Genomic DNA, 22,623 nt, shown 5'->3' with positions numbered 1-22,623 from the left:
ACTACGACATGGTTTATTCATATAAAATGAAATACTTCTATTTTAAAAAAGATAATAAAGAGAGGTGTCTGAAATTCCCTCCACAGTTTTGTAATATTTTAGAGTTAATGTTAAGACTGCAGAGCATATGAAAAGTCTGATTTCCATGATTATGATATATATACACGTGTCTCTTGTGCTTATAGAAAGGCATGACTTCAGCAGAATGTTTCTATTTGAATATTAAATGAAAAAAATGGTGGTCATTTTAAAGAAATTGACACAGGCTAGCATTTGGAACTTGCAGTCCAATATAGTGAATATTAATAAACATTTGTGGATTTTTTGTTTTGTGTTGTTTTTAGTTTATTGATTTTAGAGAAGGGGAGACAGAAAGAGACACACAGATTTGTTTTTCCATCAGTCCATGCATTCATTTGTTGATTTTTGTATGTGCCCTGACCGGGGATTGAACCTGCAACCTTGGTGTATGAGGATGATGCTCTAAACAACTGAGCTACCTGACCATAGCAAACATTTGTGTTTTGATTAAAATCATTTGGCTGTGAATCTTTGTGTTATTCCCAGTATGTCATGGTGCTGGTTGTGTTTCTTACGTGGGTAGGGTAAGATTTTACTTGCTATTGTTCTTAGGCAGTTTTTTAAAATGAAATAAACTACTCTAAAACAAAATACAAGTTAAAAAAAAAAGTAAAATTAACTCCTAGTGAACATTTAAATATGATTATTCTGATATATGAGTTGATATTAAAACAAGTTTCCAAAATGCACCTGCATTAATAACTCATGTTTATATTTTCTATTTAAATATTTTTATTATTTATTTTTATATTTTTAGGTTTGCCATCAGAAAGATAATGCTCTTGGAATTTAGGTGAGTTAAAAGTCTTTGATGAAGTTAAGGATGACAACATGATTTAACTTTTAGCTACTTTTCTGTACATTTCTGTAAGTGGTTAAGAAAACAATTCTAAATTTTTAGAGATTTATATTTTTGTAATTTGCTATTTTTGGAATATGTGTATGAAACCTTTGTTTTCAAAGATGATGCTCCTTTGTCAATATAACTTGTATTTTGAGTTGTTTCTCACTAATTAAGATAGTGTGTACTGAGAAATTTCTGAACTCTTATTTAGTTCTTCTGGTGATCAGTGTGAGTAAATTGGAGTGCATTCTATAGCCATTTTTTCCTTCCAGGCTAAGTTGTTATATTACCAGGGCAGTCTTGTTCTGACCTAGCTACTTATAAATATTTCAGACTAAAGAGAATGTACAACTTTTAGATCATAAAGGTAGATTTGGTTATATTTCAACCAAGTATGGTCCATAGGCTGGAAATAAAGGCCAGGGTCGTTGTTGATGATAGTAATATTCACCATTTATTGAATACTTGCCCTTACTAGGTAGGCGCAGTGTTAAATATTTTACGTACAGAGCTCTCATAGCAACCCTGCCAAGTCAGTATTATGCTTTCCATTTAGTGGAGGAAGAAGCTGAGCTCAGAGAGATTAAGTAGTTTGTTGAAGGTAGTGCAGTTAAGTAATTGGCAGAGCTGGGATGCCAGGGTCTGATGCCAAAGCTCATTTTTCTGCTTCTCTGTGGTACCTTGGGGTTTGCTCTGCATCAGAGGTCAGAGTCTCTGTATTAACAGCTATTACTCCCTACACACACTGATTTGATCTTCACACACACACACAAAAAGGCTTGAAGTAGATGTTTTTATCATTTTTACAGAGAGAAATTAAAGTTTATAGTTGTGAATTAACTAGTAATTGACTACCTACTATATCCTAAGAACTGTGTTGTTATTGAATACTTGATTTCATTTAAAGTCTAAATAACCCCAGTAAGATCTTCCTTATTTTATAGAGGAGAATACTGAGGGTAGAAATTGGGCCCATCTGACCCTTAATTAATATGCCCTTTCCATCATATTATGCCACCTTTCAAGAAGACAGAAAAAATTGAGAGGATGCTGACATACAATTAGGATAAAACCAGAATTATATGGTTTTGGCAAATATCAGATACCAAGAGCATTGCAGGAACTGAAGGAGAAGGGAACAGAACATATTGCAGGCACAATAACAGAAAACAATTTTTAATAACTAAAAACAGTTGTTTCTTTTTAGAAACTTTTGTGTAATTTCTGTTTGTTTGTTTTTAAAGATTTTATGTGTTTATTTTTAGAAGAGAGGGGAAGGGAGGGAGGAAGAGGGAGAGAAATATTGATGTGTGAAAGATACATTGATTGGTTGCCTCTTGCACGCCCCCAACTGGGGACCTGTCCCACAACCCAGGCTTGTGCCCTGACTAGGAATCTTAACTGGCAGCCCTTTGGTTCCCAGGCCAGGGCTCAGTCCACTGAGCCACACCAGCCAGGGCAGTGTAATTTCTATGTGAGAATACAGATTTTGAACAGAGCAACTTCAGAGCAGTAAGGAAGAGAGTGAAGATCTTAAAATCTGCTGAAGAAAAAGACAGACTACTCAAAGGGGAAGAAGGAAAATAGATTGAATGTAAAATTCTCAATTGAAGATAGTAGAGTGAGAATAGTAATAAAAAAATATCAGCCTAGAAAGAATTCTATAATTTAGCTGAACATTCATGAAATAGAGATATTTCAGACACATTAACATTGACTATTGCTAAGTTCTAATGGACATAATTCAAGAAAAAGGAATCTAAACTTGTAAGAAAATACTGAAATGAATCTTCATGCATTTTATTTATGGAAGAGCACGCTGGTCTCTAACTTGGATCCTTTTGACCATTATTTTGAGTAAAATATTCTGTTTCTTAGGTTCTTGCAAATTAATCAAGAAGGATTGCTAAAGATAAACTCGGGAATACTGATGTGAGCAGACCTTTGAAGTATAGAAGTAGTGAAAAAATTATAGCTCATAGCATAATCTAAAACTTACATGTGTGTGTGCGCACACATGTGCACACGCATGTGTGATTGAAACATTATGCATGAGAATGATTTAAAACAGGAATAAAAAAATCCTGCATTTTATTACTGCTTTAAAGTACAGCCCAGTACAGTAATTGATGGTTATAACTATTCCCAATGATAAGAAATGACAAAGTTATGTTTGGAAATCAGAAACATGTAATTTGTTTAGGAATATTTTCACCAAGTTCTTAAAGTAAGAATTTTGGCATTTTGAGGGGAAATTGCCAGTTATCTTGAAAACTGACTTATGTGAACACCTTGTAAATTAAATATTACAAAGACTTTGATTCTTACCTTTCTTAGTTTCTGGAAGTTACTTGGTACTGATAGGAGTTAGTGTTAATTTTTCTAATACATTTATCTGTGAAACTGCCTTTCTTACCATTTTGTTTTAGAGATCATATTTGTTAGATATTTCTGTTTTTTACTCTACAGAGAGCCTTGGGTAAGGGACTACCTAGTGTTCTAATGGTGATAATTACATGTCAGTAACTTTGATGTCTATTTAAAATATAGTATAAGACTCTCATTCTCCAAAACTGCATTCTCTATACACAGGTTTGTAGTAAGTAGACTACAGGTAGATTTATGAAGGATTCTCAAATTATAAATACAGATATTCATAATGTTTTCAGAGAGTTGTAAGTAATTATGCCTTTTCAGGTGAATAATATATTACAGGTGTTATCAACTAATGAAATATTTTATGCCTTTTTATTCTTCACAGCCAATATCTTGAAAATTACCTCTGGATGAATTATTCTCCAGAAGTGTCCAGCAAGGCCTATTTAATGTCAATCTGTTGTATGGTGAATGAGAAGTTCAGAGAAAATGTCCCTGCATGGGAGGTAACAGATTTAAGTGACTTTGTACTGTGCTCACTGAAGCCTTTCATTCCAAAGTAGCAGAACTTTTACTGGTAATAAATAATGCTTTTAGAACAGAACTTTACCCAATAATAAAGTAAATGTTGAGGTAAAAACAGATATATGAAAAATAATATTAGATTGCATTTGGTTTCAGTATTTTCTTCAAACTAATTTACTATTAATTAAAAAATTAAGAATATGGAGTTATTTTCCTGCTTCGTGCTTGAAACAAAGAATGACATGGATTATTGGGCAGAGTAGAGCCCAATAATCAGATAAGTGAAGTTTATATTAATTAGTGCAAAGAGATAATGCTCAGGTGAGCTAATATTTTTCAGTGCCCTGTTTTACAACTAGAAGTACAGATATATGTTTGTAGTTCTACATGTATTAAATAGTGTTTCGAAAGTCAAGTCAGATGTTTATATTGTAATTTCAATTTTCTCTATCTCTGATTTGGGATCTGTTTTCCTTTTTTGAAATTTCTAATAGACTGACGTTTTCTCTTTGTGCTTAGTGTAATGGAGGCGTGGTCAGTAGAGGTTCAAAATCTAGGTTTTCTTTGGCCACCACAAAATGGTCAGCTCATCAAGAGTGTCTTCCCTTTCAGTCATTCTTTTTTAAATGAGGAAAAGGCGTGGATACTTGTCATCTCTTTTGAGGGGATGGTCTCCAAAGTGAAAAGGTGTTAGACTCTTTAAGATAAAACCATGGTCGCTTCTATCATATATTCATTAAGTTGCTACCATCTTATGGCAGATTAGAGCCCAAACTAAAATATAGGCCTTGTATCTTATTGAGCGATCTTAGGGATTTCTTGAAGTTGCTTCAAACTATTGTACTATAGGAAAGGAGAGGGAAAATCTTTTGAGCCAGAGAATGACCTGATCAGTTTGCATATTATAAAGGCCACTTTGGTGATTTGAAATAGAGAAATGGCAATAGGGATTAAGAGAAGAGGTTACACAGGGATTTAGAAAGTAAAATTGATTGGATTTGGTAACTGATGTAGCATTAGAGAAGGATACTATTTTCAATAACCTTTTAGGCTTGGGCACCTTAATATAGAGGATGATAATGCCATTTACCAAGATAGGTAGAAGAGGATTAAGGAATACTTTGGAGGGTACAAAATTGTTGAATTGAGTTTTGGATTTCCCAAGTTTAAATTGCCTTTGGAATATGTAGATAAAATTGTCTAGTAGGCAGAGGAGTGTAAGGATTAGGGCTAAAGAGAGAAATCTGGACTGAAGATGTGTTTTTGGAATCATTAGCATATGGTGTAGCTGAAGTAACCGGAGGGGTAGAATAAGAATGGAGCTGGAACTGGAGGAGCACTGCCACATAAGTTACAAAGGAAGAGGAACCCTCAGCACATTGAACAGAAGTTGAGAGTAGTTCAGAATCCATTGGACTTATAACAGCTTCAGGGGGCTGCTGTGGGTGGAAGCTTGTTTTAGAGACGTGAATGAGAACAGCTAGTGTGGGCCATAGCCTTAGAGCACTTGTCTGTGAAGGAAGAAAGATGTGGCAGAAACTAGATAGGTAGTAGATCAAAGAGAGACTTAAATATTTTTATATTATTTGTACTTTTAAAAAAATTTACTTGTTAAAGGTAAAGAGAGAATATAAAACAAGAGAGGCTGCTTGAGATTAATTAGAGTGGGAGCACTATAATTTTTACTAAAGACATTGTTTCTTTTGTTTAAGTTGGAAGACTCAAAATGCTTCAGGTCTTTAATAAGACAACAAAGCCAAACTAAGCTAGTTACTTGCTTAATCCACAGAAGAAAAAATAAAGAAAATAAGCCATCATTTTATTAGCCAAAGATTTCTGCAACTCAGTAGTCCTGAAACCTATATTTGACTTGTTAACATTAATTATAAATAAGCAAATAAACTTTTTGTAATTATTTGGTTTTTCTTTTTTTAAGACTTCTAAAAGTCCCCCAGTGCTTGTTTAAGGGAGAAAAAGAGGTGAGTAAGCCATTTCAAAATGAATTTTATTTTTTCTCTTGCCAGACTTTCAAGAAGAAGCCAGACCACTTCCCGTTCTTTTTCAAGTGTATCTTGAAAGCAGCATTGGCTGAAACTGATGGTGAATTTTCACTCCATGAACAGACAGTCTTACTGCTTTTTCTTGATCATTGCTTCAATAGTTTGGTAATTTTACTTTATCTTTGGGGGGAACTTGCAGGTTTTCTTGTTCTTTCAGTTGAATGTAGATGAGATTACCTCATCATTCATAATAGTGGGGAATGAGGATAATGCCAACAGCCTAATTTCAGCCACTTCTTTCAGCCACTTCTTAATAAACTGTTTCATAAGATCTGTTTGCTTTTTAATAGATTTGGACTTGCTCTCTTCTTTTTTCTATTAGACTCTAAGAAAAATGATAATGAGAACTGAAATTCTCCAAGGTAGAACAGCAAAGAGTCTGGTTAATGGGAACTTTGAGTGATGAGATCTGTACTATAAGCTGCCCATAAAAACAGTTTCATTCTTCTCCAGCTATACTTCATGCACAGGCTGGCAAGTCAGCCGGAAAGTTGCTTTGAGTTGACTGATTAGGGGCACTTGAGAATGATCTTTGAAAACCTCTTGGTTTGTATATGATACATTTCTAATCCTTTATAAGATTATCTTCTAAAAAATTAAATATTTACAGTAATTAATATTTCATTTGTGCTTCCCTACTGTGGTTATCTGAAGGTATATACCTATTTATTTAAAGTAAGTGCTTCTGAATTGATCGTGCACTTAGACCCCTGCAGGAGAATACGTGGGGTTGTTTCTTATCCTGAAGACTGAATGTCAAGAGAGGGATGGTTATTACCTGTCTCCATGTACTGCCTCACATGGATCTTGGGAAGGCATAAAACAAATAGACTTATGATGCCCCATTGAATGCCACTATTATCATTTAATATTGATTAAACTATAAAAAGCAAATATAAATTTAAATAGATGTGATTTCTTATAAAAAATTGAACAGAAATAAGATTTAATTAGTATTAGTTTGATGCTAAGTTTAATTAACTTAAAAGCTAGCTTATTGAAATGTTCTGGGTTTTTTTTTTTTGTTTTTTATTTTCCCAGTATACTGTTAATTCTCTTCGTCTGAGGTAGTTCTTTAAAACTGCAAACACCGAATTAGCTAAAACTGAACCATTGCTCCTAAGGAAAAGTATAGGGTTATTAGGTTCAGCAAGCCTCTCTGATTACAACATTTTCCTCAGCCAGTCAATATATAACCTTATTTTATATATGTTTGTGTTGAAAGACACTTTTATGTAATACATATTGTTGATTCATTAACATTGAACTTATGGCAAACAGTGCTATAACTTAAATCTGAATAAACCTTGGATTACACACATACTTACACTGTAGGGCACATCAAAGCCTTCTTGAGCCTGGGCACACTAGACAACACTTTAGCCCTATGATTGGGAATCATTTTAAATAACAAAACTACCAACAGAAAGAACTAAAATGTGAAAAAATAGCACTAAATAGACCAGGACACTTATTTATAGCAGAGCTGAAAATGTGCGTGTTGGACAATTCACATTTTTCACTGCTGTGTGCTGTCCGTGAATGACTGTGAAAGTGTCAGGAGTATTGAATTTGGGATTGCAAATACATTTTTGCAAGTAGGTGAATTCCTAAATACAGATTTAGCAAATAATGAGTATTGACTATATCTTTCAAAATAAAGTATTAAGCTTCTTAATATTACAATATCATTAATTTGGAAGTATTGGTAGCATGTTCTCCTCCCACCCCCTCCCCCAGGATTTAAAAAGGCAGTATGCTGCATATGTAAAGACTTAGGTTAAAATGCTGGCATGTTTATAAACTTGTTTTCTTCATACTTTAAACAGGAAGTAGACTTGATACGAAGTCAAGTACAGCAGCTTATCTCCCTCCCAATGTGGATGGGCTTACAATTTGTAAGTATCTAATTTCATAAACTATCGTATATATAAATGCAACATGTGGATTTAGACTACGTAGCTTTAATATAAATATAAAATTGTAGCTAAAAACCCTCTTTCCTGCTTAAAAAATTTTATCTAATTTGCTCTGCATTCAATCATAGATGTAGTTTTTCAGTTTTGAAGTTCTTATATATGTGCAAATTAATATATATTTTACCTAATTTTAGTACTGTAAGGTGATATAAGGTAGTAATATCTATTGAGCTCATATGGAAGGGCCTTAATTTAACAAAATGTGGTTTATTCTTATGTCTTTGGATGAGACTCAATATGGAGTTGAAATTCTATTTTCATGGATTGGAATATACATATAGCTTTAGGAGGAGGTCTAGGTCATGTTTAACATTAATGACTTCATTTTTTCATAAGATTCTTATTAGAAAGACATACTGGTATCAAAGTCAGATTAACATCTTAGTAAAATTAAAACTAAAATTTCAGTATAATACTTTATTCAGGATTCCATTTACTGCATGGAAGTGTTTTTGCAGATACTCAGATTCTCAAGCTCATTCATAGGTACCGGTTGATGGGGATGAAAACAAACACATAAACAATTAATAGTAAGTTAAAAACTATAAGTGCCATAAGAAAGAATATGATGGTATGGCTATTGCCTGTTTACTTGTAATATCTGTTTTATGTTCATTGTTTGAGATTCATTTTTCAAACTTCTTAAATCACTTGTTCATAAGTGTTAATGCTCATATATTTCAAAATGAAAGGGATTTTAGAAATACGAAAGGAATTTGAATGATTATTAAGCTTAGAATCTTGACTAGAAAAGGCAGTTTCTTTTATCTTAGTTAATCCCTGTTAACAAGTGTTAGAATTGAAGAGATTTTAAAAATATAGTTATTAATTTTTTCATTTTCAGGTTTTGTCATATTGCTTTTAGGTTTTATTCCATTGCTCTGTATTGCATTCATAGATTAGGAAACCTGTAGTTGATCTAATCTTTATGCTTGTCAGCTGTGAGGTGATTTAATATCTTATTATTCTTTCAGGCACGATTGGAATTAGAATTAAAAAAGACACCTAAGCTAAGAAAATTCTGGAACTTGATTAAAAAGAATGATGAAAAGATGGATCCAGAAGCAAGAGAACAGTATGTTGCCAAAGCTTTGTTCCACGTTGGTTTATTATGCTGGATTGTGGGTTTTAGATGATGCTGACTGGTTTGTTATTTCCTTTACATAGTGCTGAACCAAACAGATGACTAAGAAAAGTTTTTACCACTTTTTTTTCTTTCTCTTCTCTCTGCCTTAGGGATAAATATATCAGTGGTCTTCTCCCTGCCAGTTGTTCTTAGCCTGCCTGTCATGGAATGATTCGCAATTTTATCCAGTCTTCAGGCTATCACTCTAACTTTTCTTACTTTTTCTCACTCCCACATTCTTAACAATAGTTTTATACATTTCAACTATCATTAATTCATTCGACAAATACTGAGTTTTTATTATTTTGCCCTATACTGTTGCAGGTATAGGAGCTAGAGCACCAAACATGCTGGAAAGGAATTCCTGCTCTTGTGGAACTTACATTTTAGTTGGGAAGACAGCAGTAAACAGATGAGTTATATAGTATGTTAGACAGTGATAGATGTTAAGGAGAAAAAGAAATCAAGTGTAATGATTAAAGAAGCAGGTGAGGTTATGGGCTATTTTAATAGAAATTATTATTAATTGGACAGGAGTCTGATAGCAGATATTCATCGAAGAGAGTTTTATTAGTAGGACAAAAGGGAACAATCTCCATCCTCTTAAGATATTTATTTTTCTTTCTCTTTGAGGCTAACTAGACTAATTGTGCTTTTGCCTTATTTACTCCATGACTGTTCCAGCAATAATCCTCTATCTTTCTCCATCTTTAATTGCTTTTTTCAACTCCTTTTGGACTAATTACATGATACCTTTGCATCATTTGAGTACTTTAAAAAAAAAAAAAAGTTTCTTTCTATTACCTCAATACAGTTTACCCTTAAATCTCTCTGGCCCTGGTGTTTATACTTTCCTGTCTTTATGTAACTCTTTGCTCTATACTTCTGTTTGGTTGCATTGCCATGAACTCTGATTTGGCATAACCAAATAGTACTCTTTTTTTTTTTCCTCCCAAACTCACCTTTCTGTCCAGTTCCTCTGAATTCTTTCAGCCATTTGGGCTTAGAGCACTCTAAGTCTCTTGACTAGCTATTTATATCCAGTCAGCCAGTCCTGTTGGATTCATCTTTTGTCCTTCAGTTTCTTTCTTGTCTGTTCACACTCTGTTGTCCAATTGAAGCTTTTACAAGCAAGGACCCCCAAAAACCGAAATTATCTTCTGGAGGGCAGGTCTCGTGTAGTACCAGCTCCCCCCACCTCCCCCACTAGATGAGTATTCTAGGAACCCACCCGTATCAGTGTACCAGCTGGTGGGTTGTGAGAGGCTGCATTTGGCTTCGGTGAATTTTTTTTAAAGACTTTAAACCTGTCTTCCCATTTCATGAAGGGTGATTTACAAGTGCTTCTGCCCACACTGCACTGAGAGTTCATTAGTTTTTGACCAAAACCGACATGACCCCCATGCCCCACCCTTCCTATTCACCGATCTCGCTCCAAACGACTTTTCTTTGTTTCCCCGAATGAAAAAAGTTGTCAAAGAGAAACATTTTGCCAGTGTGGAGGAGGTGAAACAAAAAATGGCAGGAACACTAAAAGGCATCAAAATCGCTGCGCTCAAAAACTTTTGCGCAGTGGGAAAAAACGTCTCAATATGTGTATTGCATCAGTTGGAGAGAACTTTGAAGATGACTGAGGTTTAAACATGTAAGAATAAATATACAATAGCGTATAAATAAATTCCAGGGTGTTTTGAGTCTCCCCTTTACTAGCCTCTTGACACTACAATAAATTCCTATTTAACGTTTCTTCTAGCTTTCCTACAATAATGAGTCTAACTAGCCATCTTCATAGAAAACTGTGTTTATTTTGTTATATTCCTACTCAAAAGCTTTCAGTGGTTTCCTAGTTCCCATAGGATAAATTCTCGTCTCCTTACAGTGGCATTCATAAACCTCCAGCCATTTCTTGCGACTCTCCCAAATCACTGGACTGTATTCATTGTTTCCTAAAAATATTCCTTCCCTTAGTGCCGTTTCCCTTCCACTCCATTTGATTGGATGTTAACCTTCTAAACACTCTTTCAGACCCACTGCTTTAGGTCACAGTGCTTTCTTGTGAATTCCTGAAACATACTGTATATATTTTTTATTGAAACACCAGTGTGTAAAGGTTACAGTCTTTAGAGCAGCAACTTACAAGGGTGCGCTGCAAAAATTGTTAAAACATGCAGTGCCTTACTGTTGACTCAGGGTCCCTGATCTCTTCCCTTCGATCATCAAATTAAAGAGTCACAATAGCCTAAACAGCAACAGCCATCTGCTGTGAAGGAGTCAGAATTATACCCATTTTTTGTCAGATTGGCAAAAATACATTTTCGGTGTGCCGCAGAATTTTAGTAATTAGTTTATATGTGCTATGAGTTGAAAAAGGTTAAAAATTGCTGATTTAGAGTATTGTTCCATAATCAGATTTAATTAGGTTCCACACTCAGTTGCCATGTAACCTTGGGCAAGTTAGCTCGCTTCTTGGAGCCTCGCTGTGAAATTGGGACGGCAGTGCCTATTTTATAGAACGGTTTTCAGGATTAAATGAGATTGTTCATATGAAGTACTTAACACAGCTCAGACCCTGGCACAGAAATGCTCAATTAATGTCAGGCAGTTTTATTAAATGCATGCTGGTTTGTGTTTCTAATTATCTTTTTACTATATGACTTGTCATTTCAAGTTTTAGTCATTCCTCCTTTATATTTCCAGCAGGACTGGTATTATCATTTGTAGCTATCTGATACCTGGTGATTGTGTGTTGATTAATTGGTATGTAGTGCATCTTAAATTAGTAGGGAGTAGAAAGTTGTTTTTTAAACTAACATTTAATTTTTAGACAGTATAATACTCTTATATTTAATACTTGAAATACATTAAAGTATAAAATTGCTCATCTTGTTTTAACTACATACTTAAATGCTAGATTTTTAATGTTAAGGGAAGACTATAAATGAGATTTTGAAAACTCCTTTTTTGTCCTGACCTTTAAATCACAAGTGACAACTTTTACATTAAAAAGAAAGAGGTGCTTTTTTTAGCTGGCTTATTAGACCAGTGATTAGGCTCTTCTTTTCTTCATGTAGTGCTGTATTTACATAAGAAGGAAAGAGAAATGGAATGTTTGAACAGTATAAGAAAGGCTGTTTTACTTTTGAAATAATTATTTTCAGAATAATTGATCAACATTATATCTCTGATTTTAGAGCCTATCAAGAAAGAAGATTTCTTTCACAACTCATCCAGAAGTTTATCTCTGTGCTAAAATCAGTTCCGCTTTCCGGTAACTATCTTCTTCTACTCAGCTTGTTTGTGAAGTTATTTAGATGGCCCTATGGGATTTACTAATTTTTACTCCAAAAACTGTCTTAAAATTGTAATGACAAGGTGTATGTCCTCCCCTTTTCAAATATGACCAGTCTGAATATTGTGACTGCCATGAAAAATTCACATATATTAAAGGCATCAGCATGGTTATTGAAATGTTCATTTATTTAGCAGGTATTTTTTGAGCTTCTTGCAAGAGCCAGGTCCCAGACAAAGGAGCTAGGACACAGTGGTAAACAAGATAGCCACCAACCCTGTCGACATGGCATTTGCAATATGGTGCTGAATAGTGTTTTCAAGTGACATCAAATATTATTTGCAGAGGAAGAGGAAAATTTTTTTTAGGTGTAAAGTACAACACAAAATGGAAAGGATTTCCCTCCTTTCTGACCCCCATTTATTGATGAAACAAATATGTTTATTTTATGTAGAGTATACACTTTAAAATATATCATGATTATACTATATATAGACATATATGTGTATGTATACTATAGATAGGGCTGTGTGAGTGTTTTTTATATGCTTATGTCAAGCGGGGCCAATTACGTTATGCTGGTTTTACAAGATCTTCATAAACATGTGTGAATGCAAATAGAATATTGTTTACTTAATAAAGGTGTATATATGCTATGTAAGAAATGTCATTGGTTACTAATATTTTATTTCCTAACTGCAATATAATGTAAGACTAGCTCTATAGATGTAATATAGTTTTATTTTTGCATGAGATTGTAGTTTTTTTAAACTAAAAAGTAGAATTATTTATAAATGCTGACCCTCCAAATAATGTTTTACAACTGAAAATCATGCCTATAATTCAGTGAGAAAGAGTACTAATGCTGTAAATCAGTTCTACCTGATTAGGGGCGTAATATTACTAATAGCATCAGTATAAAGAAAAAATTATCATTTGCTTATAATCTAAGTCACTTAATTATTAGTATATTGAAATCTTTCAGTTAAGAGGATTTAGATTTGATTTTCTTGCAGCAGTTAGTAATAATGAGTGCTTAGAACTACTAATATATGTAATAATTAAGTCATAAAAAATTGATGTCTCTAAATATGGAATGTTTATCTGTGGTCATTTAGAAAGGTTTGGTAATCAACTGTCAACAGCATAGGGCCTCCAGTAATTTTAACAACCATTAAACTAATAACTGTTGCCATTTTTCTGCCAGAGCTCAGAAGCTGAGTGCCAAGCATCATATTCAAACTTTAAACAAACCATTGGCAGTGACTTTTTCAACCTATAAATAAAAATACTGAATACACAGTTTGCTTACATTTTTAAATATTAGGCAAAAATATTTTTCCTTGTCAGTAACAAGAACAAAAGATAGCAACAGAGGACTGGTTTGAATGAGTTTAATTTAAAAGTTGCTCCTTTAAATTCTTTAGTTTCAACAGTTGTGTAATCTAGACTATATCACAGAAAACCTGGGTTCCAGTTCTGTCCAGCCATTACTTTGTTCTACATTTTTATCAAGTCATTTTCTCCGGCCCTCAGTTTGTTTCTCACCTGGAAAATGGAGAACTAACATAGATATTCTCTAAGGTCTTTTCTGGCTATGGAATTCTATGGTTATGTAATTTTAGGGTCTGGGTTATGGACGTGGAAAGTTCCAGTTAACATTTCCATATATCAGTCACAGAAGTATTCACATTTTTTCCTCATATAAAGCCTCCCATTTTCCTGTATACCAGACATAAATTTAATAAGTGCATTTATGGAAGCATTTGTAGGGTGCGTTCTACAGGTCTAGCAAGTGCTGCATTAATTGTAGCTTGGGAGTCCTTGGACTAAGAAGCAGTAAGGGCCAAAATTATCTCCTTTTTGATTGAAACAACCTTAGCTGGATGGTTTTAACTGGTAAAATGGTAGACCATTTCCTGGCATGGTTGGGGCGGGTGGGGGGCTTGTACTCTGAAAGTACATAATGTCATGCGGTTGTAATTATTTACAAACAAAAATGTAAGTGTTTTTTAAAACACTACATTATTGCTCATGAATAGTATAAAATAGTGATTTCAAAAATATTTTATTGCTCTGCATGTCATTGACATTTTAATGTCAAAAGGAATACGTGCACAGTAGAAAAAAGTCATTAAAAGTATCCTTTTAATTAGTTTGGTGTATCTCTTTTCCACCCATTTTTTATGCATTCTTAGGTATCTTTGTATGTGTACGTGTACACATATATGTATGTATATGCATATAAGGAAGTTCCAGAAGCTTAGTATGCAAAGACAATATGAAGAGTGTGGCAAGAACTGATATAAAGCTGCCTTTCTAGTTTTTGTATCTCAGGATTTTTAAAAGTCTAATCATTTAGTACAGATTTTTAAAAATCAATATGAAAAAGTTTTTGCTAATCTTCTTTTTATAATCTTCCTGATCAAAGTTTTCATTTTCTTATATTTGTAGAGCTAGATTTAAGGGGAAAGCCTGCCTTTTTGTGAAATCTATGAGAGGTCCTTACTCTGATCATTTCAATTCTGATGAACAGGAGACAAGTGATCTTGTTTAAATAACTGCCAATTTAAAACAGAGTGCCACAGAATAATCTAAGTGAGAAAATTCTAATATGTTTTTTCTGTTATGTGTAGAGCCTGTCACTATGGACAAAGTTCATTACTGTGAAAGATTCATTGAACTTATGATTGATCTAGAGGTAAGACGTGCACAGTTCCTTTTCTGTTATGTAATCATTTTAAGAAGGCTAAGATTAAGCTTATGACTATATGTGAAATATTTTTTTATCACCTCAAACTGGTCTTTGCATTTATTTCAAGGTGTCTCGGAGAAGAAGGTCAAAAGTAACTGACCCTTGAAGTTTTCAGATGACTGCTCTTTGCAGGGAAAATGGTCCGCAGTATAGTTGTTAAACATGAATACAGCAATGGCAGTTTATTTTCCGACACATTTTAATACCCCTTCCTAGAGTTTTAAATAATGATGGGTTTATAGCCATCTCTTTAATAATCTCACTTTTTAAAATGTGCCTAATATTGTTGTTGAAGAAAGATATAGCTGCTATTGACAATTTTTAAATTAAGGTTATTAAAAGATTTCCTACTATTAGGTAAAAGATTTTGATGGAAAGTTCAGGTGCAGAGTTGATATAGTTCAGATAGAATTTATTTCCTTTCCTTTCCCTCTTTAATGAAGGAAATTGAAAGAAAATCCTTTGTCTGGAAAGGTGGGGTAGTTTCTTGACATGAGGGTTGTTAGAGTGTTGGACTAGTAGTCATTTATGAGACCTTCATTCAAATTCTAGTTCTGCCAGTAACTAATGTATAACCACTGAGGATCTCAAAAACGTCACCTGTAAAACGAGGGTGTTTGATTAAATCAGTGGTTTTCAAACTGACTGTCGCAGTTCCACTGTATTGCCTTGCTGACTGCCATAGTGGGGCAGGGGAAGTGGAAGACGAAAAAGGAGTCTCCACTCAGGATTCCTTACTCCCTCTTTTCTCAAAGCAGCTCCATTTTTAAACCTATACACAGTATATATTGGGATTTCATTAGGGTTTTGTTTAAAAACCACTGGCTGAGACTTGTCTGAGATGTTTTTCAGTGCTGTATTTTTTGAGAAGTAATAACACTGAGTTTATTTACAATGTGGACCTTGGCTTTGAGCACGGTGTCTTTGGGAGACTGGAGGGTACTTGGGATGTGATTAACACTTCTAAGTTAAATATCAGGAATTTTCACCTCTGGCTGCAGAGAACCTGCAGAATTATTGCTGTGGTGTTTCTTTTTCTAGGCCCTACTCCCCACAAGGCGCTGGTTTAATACCATCCTGGATGACAGCCACCTTTTGGTTCACTGTTCCCTTTCCAATCTTGTTCATAGGGAAGAAGATGGCCATCTCTTTTCCCAGGTGAACCTTTATGTATCTGAACATACTTACTTTTCTTATTTCTAAATTGATCTTTGCTTTGCCTTGTAACTGAGGGTACCAGGGCATGACACAAAGTAATTTTGCTTTATATTGAATTGAATAATGAAAATTCTTAATTGTTCATTTGTAAGTAAAATCAAGTATTAATGTACAAAATGAATGCGTTTTTACCCTGGCTGGTGTGGCTTAGTTGGTTGGGCTTCATCCCGCAAAGCCAAAGGTCGTCAGTTCGATTCCCAATCAGGGCACGTGCCTGGATTTTGGGTCAGGCCCCTGGTTGGTGTGAAGGACAACCTATTGATGTTTCTCTTTCACATTGATGTTTCTCTCCCTCTCTTTCCCCTTCACTATCCCCCTCTCTAGAAGTAAAGAAATAAAATCTTTAAAAAACAACAACAAAATGAATACATTCTTGTATAGGTGGCTTCTAGTACTGATAAAACCTTTTGTTAATCATATATAAGTTTATTATGATTTTACTAAATTATCTGTGATGTAGCCCACATGACCACTGTAGAGTGTAAAAGATGATCAGCATTAATTTCAAGCAAATCATGCCCTAATATCCTGGCTGTCTTTCCATGAGAAGGTGACAGGCAGTTGATAGTGTGGAAGTGTATACTAACTTGCATAGGAAGATCAAGTATTAGGGTTTTGCATTTCCTGTAATGTCATCCAGAAGAAAAGTCTTCTAACAAACTTCTGACACTTGCCTTTCAATGAGGTCATAGTTAGAGATACAATTTTTATGTGTTTAGGTATTATATTGGGTTGGCAAAAAAGTCCATTTAGTTTTTTTGTAAAATAAAAGATACATTTTTTCATTTTCACCAATAACTTGATTGATTTGAATATTTTCAGTATTTCGGCCATCTCCCGCTTTTGTCTTCTAGTGGGTAGAGTCCAGGGGTAACTGCTAAACATCTTCCAATGCATAAGACAGCCCCACAGCAAAGAGTTATTTGTCCAAAATGTCGGTAGTACTAAGAAACTTTGCAAACCACTTTTATATTGCACAAATCTTTTTTTGTGTTTCAGTTGCGTGTTTACCTTTTTTTTTGAAATAATAAAGCATATTACACCAAAAGTGTTGCACATTTTCTTCCATCTTCAATATTAAAATAGGTGCATAAAAATTCACCAATTTTGGTAAGTTTTTTTTAATGCACGCTCATATGACAGCTGTCACAATACCGTCTAACAAAATTGTTTTGAATGAAATTAAAGACAACTAAACTGAGCGCACTACTGGAGCCATCTCATCATATGGAAAAATACTAAAACTTTTTGGCCAACCCAATGAGACTTCTTTTATCTTGTGTCTGAGCATTCCTTTTTTTTTTTTTCTCTTATTAAATCCCAGTGATTTGACTCATATTAAAATATATTAAAATTCTAATATCTGATATGCCATAGATTAGCATTAAGAATGATAAAGATTTGGGGTGAAGGCAGCCAGTGAACTCTGTCGATGCTGCCACCACAGGGGAAAGCAGGTCGCCAACAGCAGCAGGCACTGAGCTAGAGAAAGGCCTTGATGGCCGTGGAGACTGATGAGAGGAATAGATTATTTAGCTTTCCCCACCTTGTAGATTTTCCCCCATGAAAGCAGCACGCAGAGGAGAGTATCTCCAACCATGAATTCTAAAGTCCTAAGTGGCGTAAGTTAAAGTGCTCGGTAGTTCCCTCTAGTGGTACAGTTGTATAAATTTGCAGTGACGTAGATAATTTTTTTCTTTTTCATTAAAATGATTGGCTTCATTTGATTAAATCCTTAATGTCTCTTTATTATTGGGATTGGAGTTTAAATTCTTCTCTGTGTAAGTAGGCTATGTGAGTGAAATAGACTTGATTTATTCACAGGCACATGCATACCTGTTCCCACATATATAAAACTACATTTGAATATGTTCTGAAATGTTTTTTGTGCTGTTTACATTACAAAGTTTTTCAGAACCTTTGAGAAGGTAAATCTACTTGTTTATTATTTTAAATAAATAATGTTTGTTCATGCTTTCTTGCTTTCATGTTCACACAGTTTATTAATTTAAATATTTCCTTTCAGCTTTTGGACATGCTTAAGTTCTATACTGGTTTTGAGATTAATGACCAGACTGGAAATGCTCTGACAGAGAATGAGATGACTACCATCCACTACGACAGAATTACTTCTCTGCAGGTAATTGAAGTGCATTACAGCCAATGCTTCTGCTCCGTAAGGTCAGATCATGAATAATTTAGGATTTGTATAGTACAAATAGAAAAGGTATTCATTTACTACTGTTTTCATCTTGAATTTTGAGTTCATGAAAAAAATGGCCTCATCCTGAGAATCAGTATACACTACTGATATTTTATATTCAGAAATGTTAGTGACTGGGCCAATTTAGTGCATTTAAACATAAGTTTTATGAAAGAGGATATGTCAACATATGACCAAATAGTATAAACATTTTGTAAACACAGGTAATGAAATTTACCAATACAGCTCAGATGAGAAAAAGTGCCTTTGTGTTCTATTACTGATCTCATCTTCTTCTTGAGCTCCATTTCCTCTAGTGGCAGAAAGAAGCTTTTATTTGTCAATGTAAAGTAATTCAGTTCTTTCTGTCCTAAAAAATCATTTTTGAGTAAAGACTCACTCAAATTTACTGTAAGTTCAACTTCCTTTCATAATCAATTCTACTCTGTCTTAAATGGCATCTGGGTAACTGGAGGCACTAAGATAGTCTCATGGTTTGCAAGAGGAACAATCTTCACCCTGTCCTAGCTCAGACGTCTTTTCTTGCTTTTCTCAGATCATTATTGTTTTTGTCCTGCCTCTGTGCTTGAAATGACCGTAGCCGGTCTGGCACGTGGTCTGTTCTCCTGGCACAGGCAAGGCATGACGATTGCTCACAAGGAGCTTGGCTCTCTCCCTGATGAGGAGGCCCCAACTTTGTTCTTGATAGTGCTAGAGCCCTCCTGAGAGCTGACTCATGTTCATTTCCTAGCTTAGCTCACTCTTCAGGTTTGGGTTGCATGGTCATTTTGGTGTTGTCAGTAGCCATCCTATGGCAGGCTCACCCGTAACTTTGGCAGCCTTCTGTGTGCTACAGTGTGTGGGGTACCTGAGAACTTTTGGATCTTCTCTGTGCCCCATGGGCATTCAGGAAGACTAGGGATGTTATCTCACATTCTCCTATCAAATCACATAATGCCACTCTTCCAGTTTTCTTGCACCTTACTCCATGTTGGTTGGGGTTGGTGCCCTGAGAGGCCCTCTCCGGAGTTCAGCATAAGGCGGGACAGGGCACATTGTGCTTTTGGCTTCTCCCTCAAGCTGTCTCTTTAATGGGAAGTTTCCTTGGAAACTAAAACTTCCTTTTAGTTTTATTAGGCCAGTTCTTGATAATGAAGTGTTTTGTTTTCTCCCTTCACATCAATAAAGCTGGCTTTCCTGTATATTCAGAGTATAAGTTTAGAAATGAAAAACTGAACATTGACTTTTTTTTTACATTCCTGCTAGAGCAATTCTTGTTTTTTTCCCCCATTATATTTAATGCTTCTGGCTCAATAAGGCAGAGGTCACATATGAAAAGCATATAAAAAAGAGAAGTGTATTAATATTTTTAAAAACATTGTCATAATAACATATATAAATTGAAGTTGATTGTAGTAATAGGTATACATTAATATTTTTCTTTTTTCTAGAGAGCTGCTTTTGCACATTTCCCTGAACTCTATGATTTCGCCCTCTCAAACGTGGCAGAAGTAGATACTCGGGAGTCCTTGGTCAAGTATTTTGGACCTCTTAGGTAAGGCAACATGAAAGGAAAAATGAATTCTAATGTTTTTCTTTTAATCATTTTTGCATTACTTTAGGAAGTATTACATGTCACCCTATTTATTGACAACTAGAACTAGTGTTAAATATAATTATCCATCTTCTCTTTCTTTTTTGGTAAAATTTATATTTTTCATAACATACAGTTTTCCTGGATTTTAAATCTTTCTTAGAATCGAACATAAAGCTGGTATCCCATCATTCATAAAAAACATCCAACAGAAACCAGAAAATGTTCATCATACACTAGTTCCCCCCTTATCCACGGTTTTGCTTTTCGCGGTGTCAGTCATATGTGGTTGTCTGCTCCAAAAATATTAATTGGAAAATTTCAGATGTAAACAATTCATGGGTTTTAAATTGCACACTCTCCTGCTCCATTCTGCCCGGTACATGAATCATCCCTTTGTCCAGCATATCTGTGCTATATGCACTAACCACCCATTAGTCACTTAGTTGCCACCTTGGTAACCAGATTAACTGTTACAGTATTGCAGTGTTGTGTTTAAGCAGTTCTTATTTTACTTAATAATGACCCCCAAATACAAGAGTATGGATGCTGGCAATTTAGGTGCCAAAGAGAAACCGTGAAGCGCCTCCTTGGTTTAATAAGGAAGTGTTTGCTACGGTTGCTAAGATCTATGGTGAGAATGAATATTCAACCTTGAAACTGTGAATCTTGAAACTGAAGAAGGAAAAAGAAGTTTGTTCTAGTTTTGCTATTGCATCACAAACTGCAAGAGTTATGGCCACAGTGCATGAGAAATGCTTAGTTAGGATGGAAAAGGCATTCAATTTATGGGTGGAAGAGTGCTCACTTCAGCAGCACATATGATAAATTTGGGGGTGAAAGACATGAACAGAAATGTCTTACGATTGTTGTACCAGAAAGCATTGGGCCTATACAGAGACTTTAGCAAGAGATCCCTGAAACAAGTGATGCCAGGGACTTTATTGCAAGTAAGGCACAGTTATACACATTCAGATACAGGTTTGGATTGAAATTTAAAAATTACTGGAGAGGCTGCATTTGCTGATGAAGAAGCTGCTGCCACATTTCTAGTGGAGTCGAATTTAGTAAGGTCAGAATGTACGTCTGTAGGAAAAACCACAGTATAAACAGGGTTTGGTACTATTTGAGGTTTCAGATAGCCAGTGGGGATCTTGAAACATTATCCCCCATGGATAAAGGGTGGAAACTACTGTATATAATATTAGAGGTGTGTCTTAGGAAAATTTTTCCATGTTTAAAATTTATGAAATTAGTAATATTCTCTGTCACTTAGCTATCTGCTGATATATATTTTTTAAATAGTAATAATAGCATATTTATTTACTATATGGTAGGCACTCTGTTAAGTATGTAAAAAACTTAATTCTGAAAACATTCATTTGAGGGGAGTAGGTATCATCTTACATTAAAAGTAGCTGAGGCACGGAGTAGTTAAGTAATTTGTCTCAGTCACACAGCAAGTAAGTGGCATATAGATAGTCTGCTTCTGAACCCTAACATTTAAAAAAAATTTTTAATTGAAGTATAATTGACATTCAACATTAAATATTAGTTTCAAGTATACAACATAATGATTTGATATTTGTATGTATTTTGAAATGATCATCAAAATAAGTCTAGCATCTGTCACCATGCATTGTTTTAGAATATATTTTTTCTTGTGACAGAACTTCAAACATTTATTCTCTTAACTTTCAAATGTGTGATACAGTATTGTGACCTGTATCACCATGCTCTACAGTACATCCCCATGACCCGTATAACTGGAAGTTGGTCTCTTTTGACTCCCCATCACCCCCTGGGAACCATCGATCTGTTCTTTGTATCTGCGAGTTTTTGTTTTTGTTTTAAGATTCCACATATAAATGAAATCATACATTCCTGATAGGAATTCGGAATGGTAGTGACACTTTTGGGAAAATTTGACAATGTCTTGTTTCTTTTAAAATTAAGCATGCACTTATTGTATGCTCTAGTGTTCTCACAGGCATTCTGAGAAAAATGAAAATTGGCATTCACACAAAAATCTGTACAGAAATGTATATGATGGCTTTATTTACAGATGTCAAAAACTGGAATACACAAATATGCTTTAACTGGAGAATGAATAAGCATACTGTGACATATCCCTATAATGGAATATTATTGAGCAATAAAAAAGGAACCAATAGTATTACTTAGCAATGAAAAGATAGAACAGCATGGGTGTATCTCAAATGCATTATGCTAGTGAGAGCAACCAGGCTGCATAATATATGATTCCTCTTACTGGACCTTCTGGAAAAAGCACAGTTACAGAGATTAAAAGTTAGTGGTTACTAGGGACTGGGATAGAGTGAGGGAATTTGGGGGGGGGGGTGTGATTAAACTGTACTTAAGTAGTAGAAAGCTGTTAAGCTTATAGTGGCAAATGCAAGTTTTCCGAAATTCCAGTTTTTCAGTTGGAAGTTTTTTTTTTTTTTAAGATACAGGTTTATTTTGTTTAATTTTTTTTAATGCCATTTACTCAAGTCTGAATAACCATCAGTTGTCAGTTGTTGTTCAAGTAAACATTGTATACAAAATGTTCA

The 22,623-nt window shown here is 34.6% G+C and overlaps 1 protein-coding gene across 1 annotated transcript in view; it reads left to right on the top strand.

Moving 5' to 3' along the window:
- Positions 1-22,623, top strand: part of AQR (aquarius intron-binding spliceosomal factor) — an 88,290-nt gene that overhangs the window by 11,462 nt on the left and 54,205 nt on the right. The window contains exons 4-13 of the mRNA XM_090270383.1: positions 839-874; positions 3,687-3,807; positions 5,851-5,991; positions 7,716-7,784; positions 8,840-8,940; positions 12,183-12,259; positions 14,917-14,981; positions 16,077-16,193; positions 18,280-18,393; positions 19,908-20,011. Coding sequence (XP_090126509.1) covers positions 839-874; positions 3,687-3,807; positions 5,851-5,991; positions 7,716-7,784; positions 8,840-8,940; positions 12,183-12,259; positions 14,917-14,981; positions 16,077-16,193; positions 18,280-18,393; positions 19,908-20,011 — 945 coding nt within the window. The remainder of the gene's footprint in view (positions 1-838; positions 875-3,686; positions 3,808-5,850; positions 5,992-7,715; positions 7,785-8,839; positions 8,941-12,182; positions 12,260-14,916; positions 14,982-16,076; positions 16,194-18,279; positions 18,394-19,907; positions 20,012-22,623) is intronic.

The sequence above is a fragment of the Furipterus horrens genome, unplaced genomic scaffold, assembly GCF_987537825.1.
Source record: "Furipterus horrens unplaced genomic scaffold, mFurHor1.1.pri manual_scaffold_3, whole genome shotgun sequence".
In the NCBI taxonomy this organism is placed as follows: Eukaryota; Metazoa; Chordata; class Mammalia; order Chiroptera; family Furipteridae; genus Furipterus; species Furipterus horrens.
The sequence above is the reverse complement of the archived record's forward strand: the minus strand, read 5'-3'. Positions and strand labels throughout refer to the sequence as shown.